This window comes from Saimiri boliviensis, chromosome 2 (genome assembly GCF_048565385.1).
Source record: "Saimiri boliviensis isolate mSaiBol1 chromosome 2, mSaiBol1.pri, whole genome shotgun sequence".
Taxonomy (NCBI): Eukaryota; Metazoa; Chordata; class Mammalia; order Primates; family Cebidae; genus Saimiri; species Saimiri boliviensis.
The window spans coordinates 29,821,889-29,838,656 of record NC_133450.1 but is presented as its reverse complement, the minus strand read 5'-3'; the positions used below and the strand labels follow the sequence as shown (position 1 = coordinate 29,838,656).

The 16,768-nt window shown below is 43.1% G+C and overlaps 1 protein-coding gene across 9 annotated transcripts in view; it reads left to right on the top strand.

Annotated features, from left to right (window-relative positions):
- Nucleotides 1-16,768, top strand: part of ZNF410 (zinc finger protein 410) — a 50,410-nt gene that overhangs the window by 18,638 nt on the left and 15,004 nt on the right. For 8 of the 9 annotated variants that reach the window (XM_074392992.1, XM_010335253.3, XM_003924530.4 and 5 more), the window contains 3 exons: nt 163-313; nt 1,403-1,584; nt 6,607-6,696. In XM_074392992.1, the coding sequence (XP_074249093.1) occupies nt 163-313; nt 1,403-1,584; nt 6,607-6,696 (423 nt within the window). The remainder of the gene's footprint in view (nt 1-162; nt 314-1,402; nt 1,585-6,606; nt 6,697-16,768) is intronic. The other variant, XM_074392996.1, reaches the window with a different exon arrangement.

Sequence of the window (16,768 nt, the reverse complement as noted above, 5' to 3'; positions counted from 1 at the left end):
AGAGAACTGGGGAAGATGAAGATAGATACCTGATTAATGATCACTAGAAGATAGATAACTGATTAATGATCACTAGGAGTAAAATACAGGAGCTTTATTGTTTGAGCCTACGTATCTGAGTAGGATCCTTCCCTGGATTCTAAACATGTGACTCTGTTATAGGAGAAAATGTCCACCTTGGTTCTGGTGATGGGCAACCCAAAGATTCTGGGCCCCTTCCTCAAGTGGAAAAGAAGCTCAAGTGTACAGTTGAAGGCTGTGACCGGACATTTGTATGGCCAGCTCACTTTAAATACCACCTCAAGACTCATCGGTGAGCAAATCTGAGATCTCATACTTGGATATACGTTGATGCAAAAGTTGATTCTTCAGAGGAACTTGTCCTTCAGGTTGACAGAATACAGCAAAGTAGGGACTCCAGTTAACTTCTGGTTAAGATGTCTTTTTTTCATTAATAGAAAGATTTGCATTGTCTCATTTATCTCATTCTTGGTAAATATTTAATGAGACATTTGAGACCTAAAGGCCTTAAACCATGAGTTCTCAATTTTCATTATAAAACATAGTTCCTTTGAGAACTTAAAACTAACAAATAAGCATGGGCCCCTTCCTTTAACCTATGAAATCAATTTAAGGGGTGGTGCTAGGCATCTGTAGTTTTTTGTTTGATTTTTTTTTTTTTTAAGAGACTGGGCCAGGCGTGGTGGCTCAAGCCTGTAATCCCAGCACTTTGGGAGGCCGAGGTGGGTGGATCACGAGGTCAAGAGATCGAGACCATCCTGGTCAACATGGTGAAACCCCGTCTCTACTAAAAACACAAAAAATTAGCTGGGCATGGTGGCACGTGTCTGTAATCTCAGCTACTCAGGAGGCTGAGGCAGAAGAATTGCCTGAACCCAGGAGGCGGAGGTTGTGGTGAGCCGAGATCGCACCATTGCACTCCAGCCTGGGTTACAAGAGCGAAACTCTGTCTCAAAAAAAAGAGACTGGATCTCACTTTGTCACAAAGGCTGGAGTTCAGTGGCACCATCATAGCTTGCTGCAACCTCAAACTCTTGGGCTCAAGTATTATCTTCCTACCTCAACCTCAGTTGGTATTACAGACTTGCACCACCACACCTGGCTAATTTTAAAAATTTTGTTTAGAGACAAGGTCTCTCTATTTTGCCGAAGCTGTTTCAAACTCCTGGGCTCTAGTAATCTTCCTGCCTCAGCCTTCTGAGTAGCTGGGATTATAGGCATGAGCCACCACCCAGCTATAGTTTCACAAAGTCTTCAGCTGATTCTGATGTATCCGTTTTTTGGACTTAATGTTTGCCTTGAGAGTCAATAGGAGCTTTGATTTGCCATCTCTAGCAAAGAGTATTTTCAGATATTTTTGCTTATGTGATTATTTTTGCAGAAATGACCGCTCCTTCATTTGTCCTGCGGAAGGTTGTGGGAAAAGCTTCTATGTGCTGCAGAGGCTGAAGGTACACATGAGGACCCACAATGGAGAGAAGCCCTTTATGTGCCATGAATCTGGCTGTGGTAAGCAGTTTACTACAGCTGGAAACCTGAAGAACCACCGACGTATCCACACAGGTGTGTGCAGCACCAGTATCCCCTTGGGCAGTCTGTTCCTTGGCTCTCCATGTTTGCCTGTCCTTAGGAAAAACTCAAGTGGGAATAGAAATGAAGGTCTGGGGTTGTTGCTAGAACTCTGAAGATGGGATTTCTTTTTCAAATGACTGTGGCACTTTAACATTTATTGTATTTTTAGCTGTGTGTGTAGAGTGGACAATGTTGATTTCTGTCTCTAGGAGCCAGACCTGTAGGAAGAGTTATAAGACCTTCTCAGACAACAATGATGTGGGGAGATGTGGACAAAATCAGTCTGTGTTCAAATCTTTTTAAACACTGCACAGTTTTGATTTGGAGCAGCAACATTTATTGAGTCACACAAACCATACAGAACCTGTTCTAGTCACTAAATGGGGTAGGGTGCGTAAAAATACAAAAGATAAGGTATAAATTCCTGACTTTCTTGTTAGAGCCTCACAACATGAGAAACAGAATAGGGAACTGAATTATTCTGGGTCACACAGCATGTTAATATCTAAGGAGCAAAATAAAGATTCCTTGACTCTTAGTCTAAGAGTGAGCCAGGAGTGGTGGCACATGTCTGTAATCCCAGCTACTTGGAAGGCTGAGGCAGGAGAATTGACTAAACCTGGCCAGCAGGCGGAGGTTGCAGTGAGCCAAGATTGCGCCATTGCACTCCAGGCTCGGCAATAAGAGCAAAACTCTGATGCAAAAAAAAAAGAAGAGTCTAAGGGTGATTTTCCGAGCCACTTGGTCCAGTGTGTGCTAGTCTCTAGCCAAAGTGTAATCACTGAACCCAGACCACTCTTAGAATGTGTAACTGTTCTTCCCCACTTTGTCGCTTTCATTGACTCTCCTTTCTTGATTCTGGCATTGGTAAAATGACCGTGGTAAAAATTAAAAGGCATATGTATATAAGGCATCTATATCTATATGCCTTTTATATATATTTATTTATATATGTACTTTTTTTTTTTTTGAGATGGAGTTTCACTCTTGTTACCCAGGCTGGAGTGCAATGGCATGATCTCGGCTCACTGCAACCTCCGCCTCCTGGGTTCAAGCAATTCTCCTGCCTCAGCCTCCTGAGTAGCTGGGACTACAGGTGTGCACCACCATTCCCAGCTAATTTTTGTATTTTTAGTAGAGACAGGGTTTCACCATGTTGACCAGGATGGTCTCCATCTCTTGACCTCGTGATCAATCCGCTTTGGCCTCCCAAAGTGCTGGGATTATAGGCATGAGCCACCCTGCTTGGCCTTACTTTTTTTTTTTTTTTTTTGAGACGGAGTTTCGCTCTTGTTACCCAGGCTGGAGTGCAATGGCCCGGTCTCGGCTCGCTGCAGCCTCTGCCTCCTGGGTTCAAGCAATTCTCCTGCCTCAGCCTCCCAAGTAGCTGGGACTACAGGCGTGCGCCACCGTGCCCAGCTAATTTTTGTATTTTTAGTAGAGACGGGGTTTCACCATGTTGACCAGAATGGTCTTGATCTCTTGACCTCATGATCCACCCGCCTTGGCCTCCCAAAGTGCTGGGATTATAGGCGTGAGCCACCGCGCCTGGCCACTTTTGTTTTTTTAATTAGTCGAGTGCAGTATTGAGAAGAGGGGGAAAAGTAAAACAAGGCACTTGATCTGTAACTGACTGTGAACATCAGTTATCTATCACTACCTTCAGATCAGCCCATTGTTGTAGCATTTGATAACACTGAACATCTTAAAATGCTTTCCTTCTTTCTTATATATATATTTATTTTTGAGAGAGTCTTACTCTGTCATCCTAGAGTGCAATGACGTGATCTCAGCTCACTGCAACCTCTGTGTCCCGGGGTTCAAGCAATTCTCATGCCTCAGCCTCCCAGTAACTGGGATTATAGGCGTGCACCACCATGCCCAGACAATTCTTGTATTTTTAGTAGGGGTTTTTTCCATGTTGGCTAGGTTAGTCTGGACCTCCTGAACTCAAGAAATGCACTGACCTTGCCCTCCCAAAGTGCTGGGATTACATGTGTATGCCCAGATTTAAAATTCTTCTACTCCAAATATGACCGGATTTTCCTGTTTTTCTTTATTTTCTTTCTAATTCTTGCTAGTTTTTATCTCAGTTAATCTCTGAATTGTTCACCAGTTTCAGAATTCCTTGTTCCTTTTCTTTTACTCAGTGTACTGTCTTGTCATAATCTCAGGCCTCAATTTAATTATTTCTCCCTAATAATCTAAATGTCAATAATAATTAATATGATAATAAAATTAGCGTTTATCAACTCCAAAGCTCTTCTAAGGATTTTATTTTCAAATGCTGAACTCAGTTTATCTCACATATCAAAACTGACCTCAAATCTTCATTAGTAGTAATGATAGTAATTAAAGCTGCAATTAAGGTCAGGCACAGTAGTTCACACCTGTAATCCCAGCACTTTGGAAGGTCAAGGCAAGCAGATCACTTGAGGGCAGGTGTTCAAGACCAGCCTGGCCAACACAGCAAAACCCTGTCTCTACTAAAAATACAATTAGCGCCGGACGCGGTGGCTCAAGCCTGTAATCCCAGCACTTTGGGAGGCCGAGGCGGGTGGATCACGAGGTCAAGAGATCGAGACCATCCTGGTCAACACGGTGAAACCCCGTCTCTACTAAAAATACAAAAAATTAGCTGGGCATGGTGGTGCATGCCAATAATCCCAGCTACTCAGGAGGCTGAGGCAGGAGAATTGCCTGAACCCAGGAGGCGGAGGTTGCGGTGAGCCGAGATCGTGCCATTGCACTCCAGCCTGGGTAACAAGAGCGAAACTCCGTCTCAAAAAAAAAAAAAAAAAAAAAAAAAATACAATTAGCTAGGTGTGGTGGTGGGTTCCTGTAATCCTAGCTACTTGGGAGACTGAGGCAAGAGAATTGCTTGAACCCGGGAGTTGGAGGTTACAGCGAGCCGAGATCGTACCACTGCACACTCCAGCCTGGGAGACAGAGCAAGACTCTTATCTCAAAAAAATTTTTCTTTTGGCAGTGGCTCATGCCTGTAATCCCAGCACTTTGGGAGGCTGAGGCAGGTGGATCACCTGAGGTCAGGAGTTTGAGACTAGCCTGACCAACATGGTGAAACCCCATCTCTACTCAAAATACAAAAATTAGCCAGGTGTGGTGGCGCATGCCTGTAATCCCAGCTACTAGGGAAGCTGAGGCAGGAGCATTGCTTGAACGCAGGATGCAACGAGCCGAGATCAAGCCATTGTACTTCAGACTGGGCAACAAGAGTGAAACTCCTTCAAAAAAAAAATTTTAAATAAAGCTGCTAATTCGATGGCTTACTATGAGGACCTACTGTGTGCCAGGCACTATGCTGAATATTTACCTGGTATTATCTTATTTAATCCTGAAACTGTATTATCTCCATTTTATAGATGAAAAGGGGATTTTTTTTTAATTTTTAATTTATTTTTTTATTATTATTTTATTTTATTTTTTTTGAGACAGAGTTTTGCTCTTGTTACCCAGGCTAGAGTGCAATGGCACAATCTTGGCTCACCGCAACCTCCGCTTCCTGGGTTCAGGCAATTCTCCTGCCTCAGCCTCCTCAGTAGCTGGGATTACAGGCACGCACCACCATGCCCAGCTAATTTTTTGTATTTTTAGTAGAGACGGGGTTTCATGATGTTGACCAGGATGGTCTTGATCTCTTGACCTTGTGATCCACCCACCTCGGCCTCCCAAAGTGCTGGGATTACAGGCGTGAGCCACCGCACCCAGCCTGAAAAGGGGATTTTTAAGAGCGATTAAATACCTACCCAGTACAAACAAGTGGTAGGGCCAGGATTTGAAGTCAGGATTGGATTAACAGACCCCAAAGGCCATGTTTTTCACCATTTTGCTGCATTGCCTTTTAAACCCTTTAATTCTCTTGCGTCCCTTATTCCAGCAAAATAACCATCCTCTGAGTTTCCAAATAGGCAGGTATGTTCTCTAACCAGCTTGATGCAGAGATTAAACTTTTTCTAAATCCTTTTTGTGTTTTTAGTCTTTAGCTCATCTTTTGAAACATTTGACCTTGTTATTACTAAAATTTTCTGTTTTCTTGATATTTGTTTTGTCACGTACATTAGTATATTGTTCATTCTTTCAATAACTTTTGAGTACTTAGCATTCTGGGGGTAGGGATGAGTATACAAATAAGCATTGAAAACAGTTACCGTTGGAGAATCACAAACATTAAGCTGTGTGGTATAGTCTAAAAGAAGAGTATAATCTAGCAGTGCTGTTTCCTCCTAGCAAGCTCAGCTCCCTTATTGTCACCATGCCATATTACTGGCCATTTTCTGAACTTGTCCTGGGCACTCTCAGTTTCAAGGCTCTGCTCACACTATTCCTTGTGCTTGAAATGTCCCTCCATCCTTGCCATCTTTTGGATGAACTCAAATTCAGCCGCTTTCAAAAATACTGCAGTGGAACACTTTTTCTTCTATCTATGAATATATTTGACTGTCTCACACTAGTCTGTGACCCTTGGAGGATAGAGACTGCATCTTTTTTCTTTGTTTGATTTTTTTTGAGACCGGGACTCTCTCTGTAGCCCAGGCTTGAGCCTAGGAATTTGAGATTAGCCTGGGAAACACAGTGAGACTCCATCTCCAAAAAAAATGCTTTTAGATGGATCTAGAAACTGAGTCTTAAAATTGTTATAAGGTAAAAATCCTGACAGCATATACAGTATTAATCTTGATATCTTCAGAGGGTGGGAATCACTGAAGAAGGTAGGTCAGTGCAACTCTCCAGCTCTTGGGGCAGGATGGAGAAGGAAGTATGAAGTTCAGAGGCAGCCATTTTAAGGAAGAGGACAAGGCTGTCTGGTGGGATATATACTAAAAGATCACTGAGAGGCAACAGTTGCTAGGTATCCCAGTTTAAATTATAATATGAATTAAATAAATCAGAGTAAGTAAGTCATTTGACTCTGAATAATGTTGGTGGGAAAAGAGAGTAACAGGTAATCAGTTCATCAGAAGACTGAGTCTTTATCTCATTTTCTGTTTCTAGGAGAGAAACCATTCCTTTGTGAAGCCCAAGGATGTGGCCGTTCCTTTGCTGAGTATTCTAGCCTCCGAAAACATCTGGTGGTTCACTCAGGTATCAGAACCTTTGCCATTCATAGATTTTAGGAAAAGTAGACAAAAGAATAAAAGGGTCCTGGAGTGATGTAAAGAAATTTAAAAATAAACAAGCTGTTTGCTATAAAGATAGCTTCTCATCATCATGATGGAATCATAAATCAAGGCCCTTAATTCTTACAATCACGGGGGGATATATAATTATTTTCAGCTGCGTTTCTAATCCAGCCCCTTTTTTTGAATACATCAGCAAATTTGTTTGGCACTCTGCCGGGTGCTTTATAAGTTATATGAAACATGGACCCTCTTCTTTAGGAATTGACATTTGTATTCTGGGAGAGGATTTCGTATCTGAAGAAAGTAAAGAGATTGATATAAGTTGAAGAAGCACCAGTAATATTATTGCCTTCTGAGCAGGTGTTAGTGATCCTGCTTGAGACACCATTTTGGCAGAAACTATGCCTTTGGCAAATAGAACCACAAACCTTATCATTGCAGATGTGGAGAAGAGACAGGAGTAAGATTTAGTGACCTGTTTTCTGTTGGGAGCCTTAAATCAATTCCTTGCAGTTTGTCCATTTGCTCACTCTGTGCAGATATGTCTCATCCTCTCAACCAGAAGTCAGGTACAGCCCAGGGGAAAACCTGTATCTTGTTAGAAGGATTTTTTCCTGTAGCACATGGTGATTTACTTTGAAAACAAGTCTGGGAATCTAGTTTAAGAAGGGCCTAGAATGCCAGGAAGGAGAGTTTGTGGAGCCTACTGGAGGTACAATCTGATGAGAATCTGGCCTACTGAAGATTAATCTGGCAATGATGCAGAAGCTAAACTATAACAGGAAGAGATAAGACTTTTTTTTCAGTCTGGTCAATAAATTTGCTCAAGAAGAAAATGTAGTGGCAGGGAGCATGGAAAGAGACTCAGTGGAAGAATCTGTTCAGCTCCACAAATGGTTGGCTATAAAGTGATACAGAAATGGAGACAGCAGGTCAGGATTATTGATTCAAGAAGCATGGTAGCTCACACCTGTAATCCCAGTACTTTGGGAAGCTGAGGTGGGTGGATCACGAGATCAGGAGTTTGAGACCAGCCTGACCAACATGGTAAAACTCCGTCTCTACTTATACAAAAATTAGCCGGGCTTGGTGGCGGGCGCCTGTAACCCCAGCTACTCAGGAGGCTGAGTCATAAGAATTGTTTGAACCCGGGAGGTGGAGGTTGCAGTGAGCTGAGATCATGCCACTAGGGGGCACTACAGCCTGGGTGACTCCGTCTCCAAAAAAAAAAAGTGATAGTGAAGATAAGGGAAAAGGGGGCTTTCCAGTTGTCAGGCTGACTCATTTATTTATAAGAGGGGTTAGAAAAGTGCTGGCTGATGAGTGCTAGAGGGGGTCTGTAGACTAGCCTTGTATGCTTGTTGGAATTCCTGGCACACAACAGGTTTTTATAATTTGTTGATTGAGTGAACCAATTAGAATGAATAAATAGATAGCTAAGTAGCAGTGAGTGAGGTCACAGCTGAGAGTAAGTAGCTTCACTTTTTTTAGTAGACCTGTTCATATTTTATTATTTTTCTCTGCTACTGCTCATCAATTTAAAAGCTGGACACTGGAGAAAATAGGTGATAGAGGTTAATCAGAGTGAGGCCTGCCAAGGAAGAGATGAACTCAAGGAGGAGAGGGATTCTAGAATGTAATCAGGTCATTGTTGAGTGACTGGCCATGGGAAACAAGGGGAAGCCAGAACATGTTGAGTGGAGAGGAGGAACTGGGAGTTACTTATGAGGAAAGCAAGCTACTGCAGCGCAAACAAGGATGTTGGAGAGGTATAATTGATCAGGGATGTATATTTCAGAGTTGAAATTTTAGGAGTGGAGCAGTTTTTTAATAGGATGACAAGTTCTAAGCAGAGGTGGCAAACTGGTGTGATTGGCTTGGATTGTAGTGTGTTTTTATTTTACTTTACTATGTAAGATTACATGAAAGATTCACAAAAGTAGAGAAAATAAAGATTTTTCTTAAATCGCAACAGTGCTGGTATACCTATCAAAATTAATACTTCCTTGGTTTTCTCTTATAATCAATCCATGTTGCCGGGCGCGGTGGCTCAAGCCTGTAATCCCAGCACTTTGGGAGGCCGAGGCGGGTGGATCACGAGGTCGAGAGATCGAGACCATCCTGGTCAACATAGTGAAACCCCGTCTCTACTAAAAATACAAAAAAATTAGCTGGGCATGGTGGCGCGTGCCTGTAATCCCAGCTACTCAGGAGGCTGAGGCAGGAGAATTGCCTGAGCCCAGGAGGCGGAGGTTGCGGTGAGCCGAGATCGCGCCATTGCACTCCAGCCTGGGTAACAAGAGCGAAACTCCGTCTCAAAAAAAAAAAAAAAAAAAAAAAATAATCAATCCATGTTTACTTTTTTCTGCTTGTCTCGAAAATGCCTTTTAAAGTTAGTTTGTTTAAATCAGGATCCAACAAGATCCAATATTATACTTGGTTATTAAGTCTTTTAAATCTAGATCTTTCCACATGGAATTTTTTGTTTATGTTTTTTCACCATACAGTTGTTGCAAAACAGAGTCAGTTGAGTCCTATAGAAGGTCCCACAATTTGGATATGTTGGTTTGCTTCCATTTATGTCATTTAACTTGTTCCCTTACATTTTCTGTAAATTAAGTAAGCTCTAAAAGCTTCTAAGTTTGGAAGTTTTGTGCAAGAATATGTCAGAGATGGTTCTGTGTGCTTCATTTTGTATCACATCAGGAAGTTCACAGTGCTTGGCTGTCAGAATTGATCCATGAGTTCAGCTGGTAACAGCCTGATCCCTGTATTGTAAAGTTCCCTATCAACCTTTCTGCCTTTTTTTTTTTTGAGGCAGAGTGTTACTCTGTTGCCCAGGTGAGAGTGCAATGGGGCTATCTTGGCTTACTGCAGCCTCCACCTCCTGGGTTCAAGCAATTCTTCCTCAGCCACGTGAGTAGCTAGTATTATAGGTGTATGCCACGATACCCAGCTAATTTTTGTATTTTTTTTTTTTTTTGAGACGGAGTTTCGCTCTTGTTACCCAGGCTGGAGTGCAATGGCGCGATCTCGGCTCACCGCAACCTCCGCCTCCTGGGTTCAGGCAATTCTCCTGCCTCAGCCTCCTGAGTAGCTGGGATTACAGGCACGTGCCACCGTGCCCAGCTAATTTTTTGTATTTTTAGTAGAGACGGGGTTTCACCATGTTGACCAGGGTGGTCTCGATCTCTCGACCTCGTGATCCACCCGCCTCGGCCTCCCAAAGTGCTGGGATTACAAGCTTGAGCCACCACGCCCGGCTCAATTTTTGTATTTTTAGTAGAAGCAGGGTTTCACCATGTGGCTGGGCTGGTCTTGAACTCCTGATCCCAAGTCTTCCGCCTGCCTTGGCCTCCCAAAATGCTGGGATTACAGGCATGAGCCACCACACCCAGCCAACCCTTCACCTTTTGATTTCATTCCTAATGATGCCTGAATCTGTTATTTCATTAAGGATTGTAAAATGGTGGTTTTTCTTATTCTCTTACTCCTTTCACATTAGTTGGAATTCTTTTGTACTATGGAACACTTTAGTTGGACTCTCTTCCATTAATATCAAGTAGGGCTATTTTATCATTTACATAGGCAAGGCAGGATAAATGTGTAATTCTTTTAATTGTGAATTTTGAGAATAAGGAATTGATGCTCTAGTTACTACTAGTATTTCATGTTTGATGCTCTTTCAAATGAAATGTTTTCTTGATTTTATTTTTGAGTTGCTCATTGCCAGTATATAGAAATACAGTTGAATTTTGTACATTGACCTTGCAACCTTGGTAAACCCTTGAGTTTTAGTAGTTTGTTTCTTTTCTTCCGACTTTTTAGTTCAGGGGTACATTTGCAGGATGTGCAGGTTAGTTACACAGGTAAAGGTGACCCATGGTGGTTTGCTGCACAGATCATCCCATCACCTGGGTATTAAGCCCAGCATCCATTAGCTGTTCTTTCTGATGCTCTCCTCCTCTTCCTACCCCCACTCCCATTTTTTTCTTTTCTGTTTATTTTTTAAGAGACAGAGTCTCACTCTGTTGCCCAGGCTAGTGTGCAGTGGCACCATCATACCTCACTGAAGCCTTTGAACTCCTGGGAACAAGTGATCTTCCCATCTGTAGCTGGGACTACAGGCTTACACTAACACATCTAGCTAATATCTATTTTTTGGTAAGAGATGCAGTCTTTTTATGTTGCCCGGGTTGATCTTGAACTCTTGGACTCAAGTGATACTCCCACCTTGACCTCCCAAAGTGTTGGAATTGCAGGTATGGGCCACTGCACCTGGCTGAGTTTTAGTTTTTTAAAAATAGATTTCTTAGTGTTTTTTATATACAACATCATGTCATCTGAGATTAAAAATAGTTTTGCTTCTTACTTTCCAATATAGGAGCCTTTAATTTCCTTTCTTTCCTTTTTTGTTTTTTTGTTTTTTGTTTTTTTTTTTTTGAGATGGAGTTTTTTTGCTCTTGTTACCAAGGCTGGAGTGCAATGGCGCGATCTCGGCTCACCGCAACCTCCGCCTCCTGGGCTCAGGCAATTCTCCTGCCTCAGCCTCCTGAGTAGCTGGGATTACAGGCACGCGCCACCATGCCCAGCTAATTTTTTGTATTTTTAGTAGAGATGGGGTTTCACCATATTGACCAGGATGGTCTTGATCTCTTGACCTCTTGATCCACCCGCCTCGGCCTCCCAAAGTGCTGGGATTACAGGCTTGAGCCACCGCGCCCGGCCTTCCTTTTTTTTTTTTTTTTTTTTTTTTTTAAAGACATGGCTCCCTCTGTTGCTCAGGTTGGAGTGCAGTGGCATGATCATGGCTTACTGCAATCTCAACCTCATGGGCTCGAGCAGTCCTCCCACATGAGCTTCCCAAGGCTGGGACTACAGGCACATGCCCAACAATTTTTTTTTTTTTTTTTTTTTGAGACAGAGTTTCGCTCTTGTTACCCAGGCTGGAGTGCAATGGCGTGATCTCGGCTCACCGCAACCTCCGCCTTCTGGGTTCAGGCAATTCTCCTGCCTCAGCCTCCTGAGTAGCTGGGATTACAGGCACGCGCCACCATGCCTAGCTAATTTTTTGTATTTTTAGTAGAGACGGGGTTTCACCATGTTGACCTGGATGGTCTCGATCTCTTGACCTTGTGATCCACCCGCCTCGGCCTCCCAAAGTGCTGGGATTACAGGCTTGAGCCACCGCGCCTGGCTAATTTTTTTTTTTTTTTTTAGACAGAGTCTTGCTCTGTTGCCCAGGCTGGAGTGCAGTGGGGCAATCTTGGCTCACTGCAACCTCCGCCTCCCAGGTTCAAGTGATTCTCTTGCCTCAGCCTCCTGAGTAGGTGGGATTACAGGTGTGTACCACCATATCCAGCTAATTTTTGTATTTTTCGTAGAGGTGGGTTTTCACCATGTTGGCCAGGCTGGTCTCAAACACCCAACCTCAGGTGATCTGCCTGCCTCAGCCTCCAAAAGTGCTGGGATTAAAGGCATAAGCCACCACACCTGGCCCCCAGCTATTAAAATTTTTTTTTATTTTTTTTATTTTATTTTTTCACAGAGACAGGATTTTGCCATGTTAACCAGGCCTGCCTCAAGCAATCTTCCTGTCTCAGCCTTCCAGTGTTGGGATTACAGGCGTGAGACACTGCTGCACCTAGCCTTTAATTTCTTTTCTTTTCTTTTTTCCTTTCCTTTCCTTCCCTTTCCTTTTCCCTTTTCCCATTTCCCTTCTCCCATTTCCCTTCTCCCTTTTCCCTTTCCTTTCCTCGTTTCTTTTTGGAGACAGAGTCTTACTCTGTTTCCCAGGCTGAAGTGCAATGGTGTACTCTCAGCTCACTGCAACCACTGCCTCCTGGGTTCAAGCGATTCTCCTGCCTCAGCCTCCTGAGTAGCTGGGACTATAGGCACATGTCACCACGCCCAATAATTTTTGTATTTTTAGTAGAGACGGAGTTTCACTATGTTGGCCAGGCTGGTCTTGAACTCCTGACCTTAGATAATGCACCCACCTTGGCCTCCTAAGTGCTGAGATTACAGGTGTGAGCTACCGCGCCTGGCCTAATTTCTTTTTCTGGCTAGAACCTTCAGTACAATGTTGAATAGAAGTGTGAGGCCGGGCACAGTGGCTCACGCCTGTATTCCCAGCACTTTGGGAGACTGAGGTGGACGGATCACCTGAGGTCAGGAGTTTGAGACCATCCTGGCCAACAACATAGTGAAACCCCATCTCTACTAAAAATACAAAATTATCCGGGTGTGGTAGCTCACACCTGTAATCCCAGCTACTTGAGAGACTGAGGCATGAGAATTGCTTAAACCCAGGAGGTGGAGGTTGTAGTGAGCTGAGATTGTGCCACTGAATTCCAGTCTGGGTTATAGAGCAAGACTCTGTCTCAAAAAAAAAAAAAAAAAAAAAAAAAATGTTGAGAGTAGGCATCCTTGTCTTTTTCCCAGTCTTTGGGGGAAAAGCATTGATTCATTCTTTCATGATTTCTACTTTTTTTTTTTTTGACAGAGCCTCACTCTTTTGCCCAGGTTGGAGTGCAGTGGGATCAGCTCACTGCAACCTCCACCTCCTGGGTTCAAGCAATTCTTTTCCCCCAGCCTCCTGAGTAGCAGGGATTACAGGCTCCTTCTGCCATGCCCAGCTAATTTTTTTTTAGTCGAGGTGGGGTTTCATCATGTTGATAAGGCTGGTTTCAAACTCTTGACCTCAAATGATCCACCTGTCTCAGCCTCTACAAAAAAATCAGTAAGAGAAAGAGAGGGAGGGAAGGAAGAGAAGGGAGAAAGGGAAGGAGGGAGGGAGAAAGGGAAGGAAGAAGAAGGAATCTATATGTTCATGAGGAATATTGGTCTGTAATGTTTTCTTTGATATCTTTGGCTTTTCTGTCAGGGTAATAATAATATTGGCCTCCCTGGTTCAAGTGATTCTTGTGCCTCGGTTTCACAAGTAGCTGGGACTATAGGTATCTACCACCATGTCTTGCTAATTTTTGCATATTTTTAGTAGAGACGGGGTTTTGCCTTGTTAGGCTGGTCTTAAACTCTTGACCTCAAGTGATCCACCTGCCTTAGCCTCCCAAAATGCTGGTATTGTAGGTGTGATATACTGTGCCTGGCCTGGTTGTTATTTTTGGAGCTTCTCATACTGTATTTATGCTTTTGACATGACTCATTTGTCTTTGTAATAGCCTCTTTGCTTTTTAACACAACAACAGTTCCTAGGCTCACCTTGGACTTGGAATCAGCTATTCCTCCATGGAGTCTTGGTTCCTTATAGTTGGAACCACAGTCTGGTATGTACCTGTTACTATTAGGTTGTCATCTTTGGCAGGGTGCAGTGGCTCATGCTTGTAATCCCAGCACTTTGGGAGGCTGAGGCAAGCAGATCACTTTAGCCCAGGAGTTCAAAACCAGGTAACACAGTGAAGCCCTGTTTCTACAAAAAAATTAAAAAATTAGCTGGGCATAGTGACTCATACCTGTAATCCCAGCTACTTGGGAGGCTGAGGCATAACGATTGGTTGAACCCAGGAGGTGGAGGCTGCAGTGAGCTGGGATGAGCCGCTGCACTCTGGCCTGGGCAACAGAGTGAGACTCTGTCTCGAAGAAAAAGAAAAGCTTGTCACTGTTTCTAGAACTTTTTACTGTAAAGAACTAGAGAAGACATTTTTGTTGTTATTGTTTGCTTTCTTTTTCGAGATGGAGTCTCGCTCTGTTGTCCAGGCTGGAGTGCAGTAGCACGATCTTGGTTCACTGCAACTACCACCTCTTCCTCCCATATTCAAGCAGTTCTCCCACCTCAGCCTCCCAGGTAGATGGGATTATAGGAGCACACCACCACGCCCAACGAATTTTTGTATTTTCTTTAAGTAGAGATGGGGTTTTGCCTTGTTGGCCAGGCTGGTCTTGAACTCCTGGCTTCAAGTGATCTACCCATGTTGGCCTTCCAAAGTGCTGGGATTACAGGCGTGAGCCACCATGCCTGGCCTATAGAGAAGACATTATTTCTGAAAGGAAGATAATTGGTTCATGTTGATGATTCCAATTTAAATTTTCACATTAAACAGTTTTCAGAGGATTTTTTTGTACTTCATATTTTTCTTTTACGTTGAAAATCTTGGTTCCTAACATTAATACAATATTGTTTCAAAATGATAATGCCAATATTGTTATCAGTTTTTCTAGAGAATGAAGTTTAAGACTTTTGTAGCTGTGTTTTTCTTAGAATATCTTCTATTAAGGACATACAGTAAAATACTATGTTTAAATACCCTTTAAATCAGGCGTCCCCAAACTTTTTACACAGGGGGCCAGTTCACTGTCCCTCAGACCGTTGGAGGGCCACCACATACTGTGCTCGTCTCACTGACCACCAGTGAAAGAGGTGCCCCTTCCTGAAGTGCGGCGGGGGGCCGGATAAATGGCCTCAGGGGGGCCGCATGCAGCCCGCGGGCCGTAGTTTGGGGACGCCTGCTTTAAATCATTGTTTTAATGTATCACCAGCCTGATATATAGATTTACTTCAGCTTCTTTTTCAAGTTTTTTAAATATGTGAAGTCAAAGCTAGATGTGGTAAAAAAGCCTTGATTATAGGTGTCTCATTACCCTCTTCCCTCCCTCCTTCTCTTATAGGTATAACCACTTTTTATTTCCTATTTGGTTTACTTTTCCAGTGGTTCTTTTTGCATATACAAGCAAATCCAAGTTTTTTTTTATATTTCTCTCCATTTTTATCCATACATTTTTAAAGTTGAGATATAGTTCACATACCATGAGATTCATCTGTAAAAAAGTGTGTAATCTGGCCAGGCATGGTGGCTCCCAGCACTTTGAGAGGCCTACCCGGCTGGATCACCTGAGGCCAAGAGTTCAAAACCAGCCTGGCCAACATGGTGGAACCCCATCTCTACTAAGAATACAAAAATTAGCTGGGTGTGGTGGTGTGTCCTGTGATTCCAACTACTCAGGAGGCCAAGGCATGAGAATCACTTGAACCAGCGAGGCAGAGGTTGCAGTGACCAAGATCGTGCCACTGCTATCTCCCGCCTGGGCGACAAAGTGAGACTCCATCTCAAAAAAAAAAAAAAAGGAAAAAAGCGTGTAGCTAAGTAGTTTTTAGTAGTAATATAGTTATCCTTTGTTATCTGTGACGTATAGGTTCCAGGACCCCAGCAGATACCAAAATCCACAAATACCCAGGTCTCTTACATAAAATGGAATGGTATTTGCATATAACCTACATATATCCTCCCATATGCTTTAAGTCATCTCTAGATTACTGGTAGTACCTAATACAATGTAAATGCTATGTGAATAGTTATGCTATATTGATTTTTTGTGTTGTTTATTGTTCTATTGTATTTATTTATTTATTTTTTGAAGCGGAGTCTCCCACTGTCACCCAGGCTGGAGTGCAGTGGCAAGATCTCGGCTCACTGCAACCTCTGCCTCCCAGGTTCAAGCAATTCTCTTGCCTCAGCCTCCGGAGTAGCTGGGATTACAGTCATCCGCCACCATGCCCAGCTAATTTTTGTATTTTTAGTAGAGATGGGATTTCATGTGTTGGCCAGGCTGGTTTCAAACTGACCTCGTGATCCGCCTGCCTTGGCCTCCCAAAGTGCTGGGATTACAGGTGTGAGCCACCACGCCCAGCCTTATTTATTTATTTTTTAGGTGGATTCTTGCTCTGTTGCCTAGGCTGGAGTGCAGTGGCCCATGATCTCGGTTCATTGAAACCTCCACCTCCTGGATTCAAGTGATTCTCCTGCCTCAGCCTCCCAAGTAGCTGGTTTGACAGGCGCGTGACTGGATGATTTTTATATTTTTAGTAGAGACAGGGTTTCACCATGTTGGCTAGGCTGGTCTTGAACTCCTGACCTCAAGTGATCTACCTACCTCATCCTCCCAAAGTGCTAGGATTATAGGCATGAGCCACTGTGCCTGGCCTGTTATTTTTTATTTTTATTTTTTCTGAATACTTTTTGTCTGCTTGGTTGAATCCATGGATATGGATGGCCAGGTATATATTCATAGTTCTA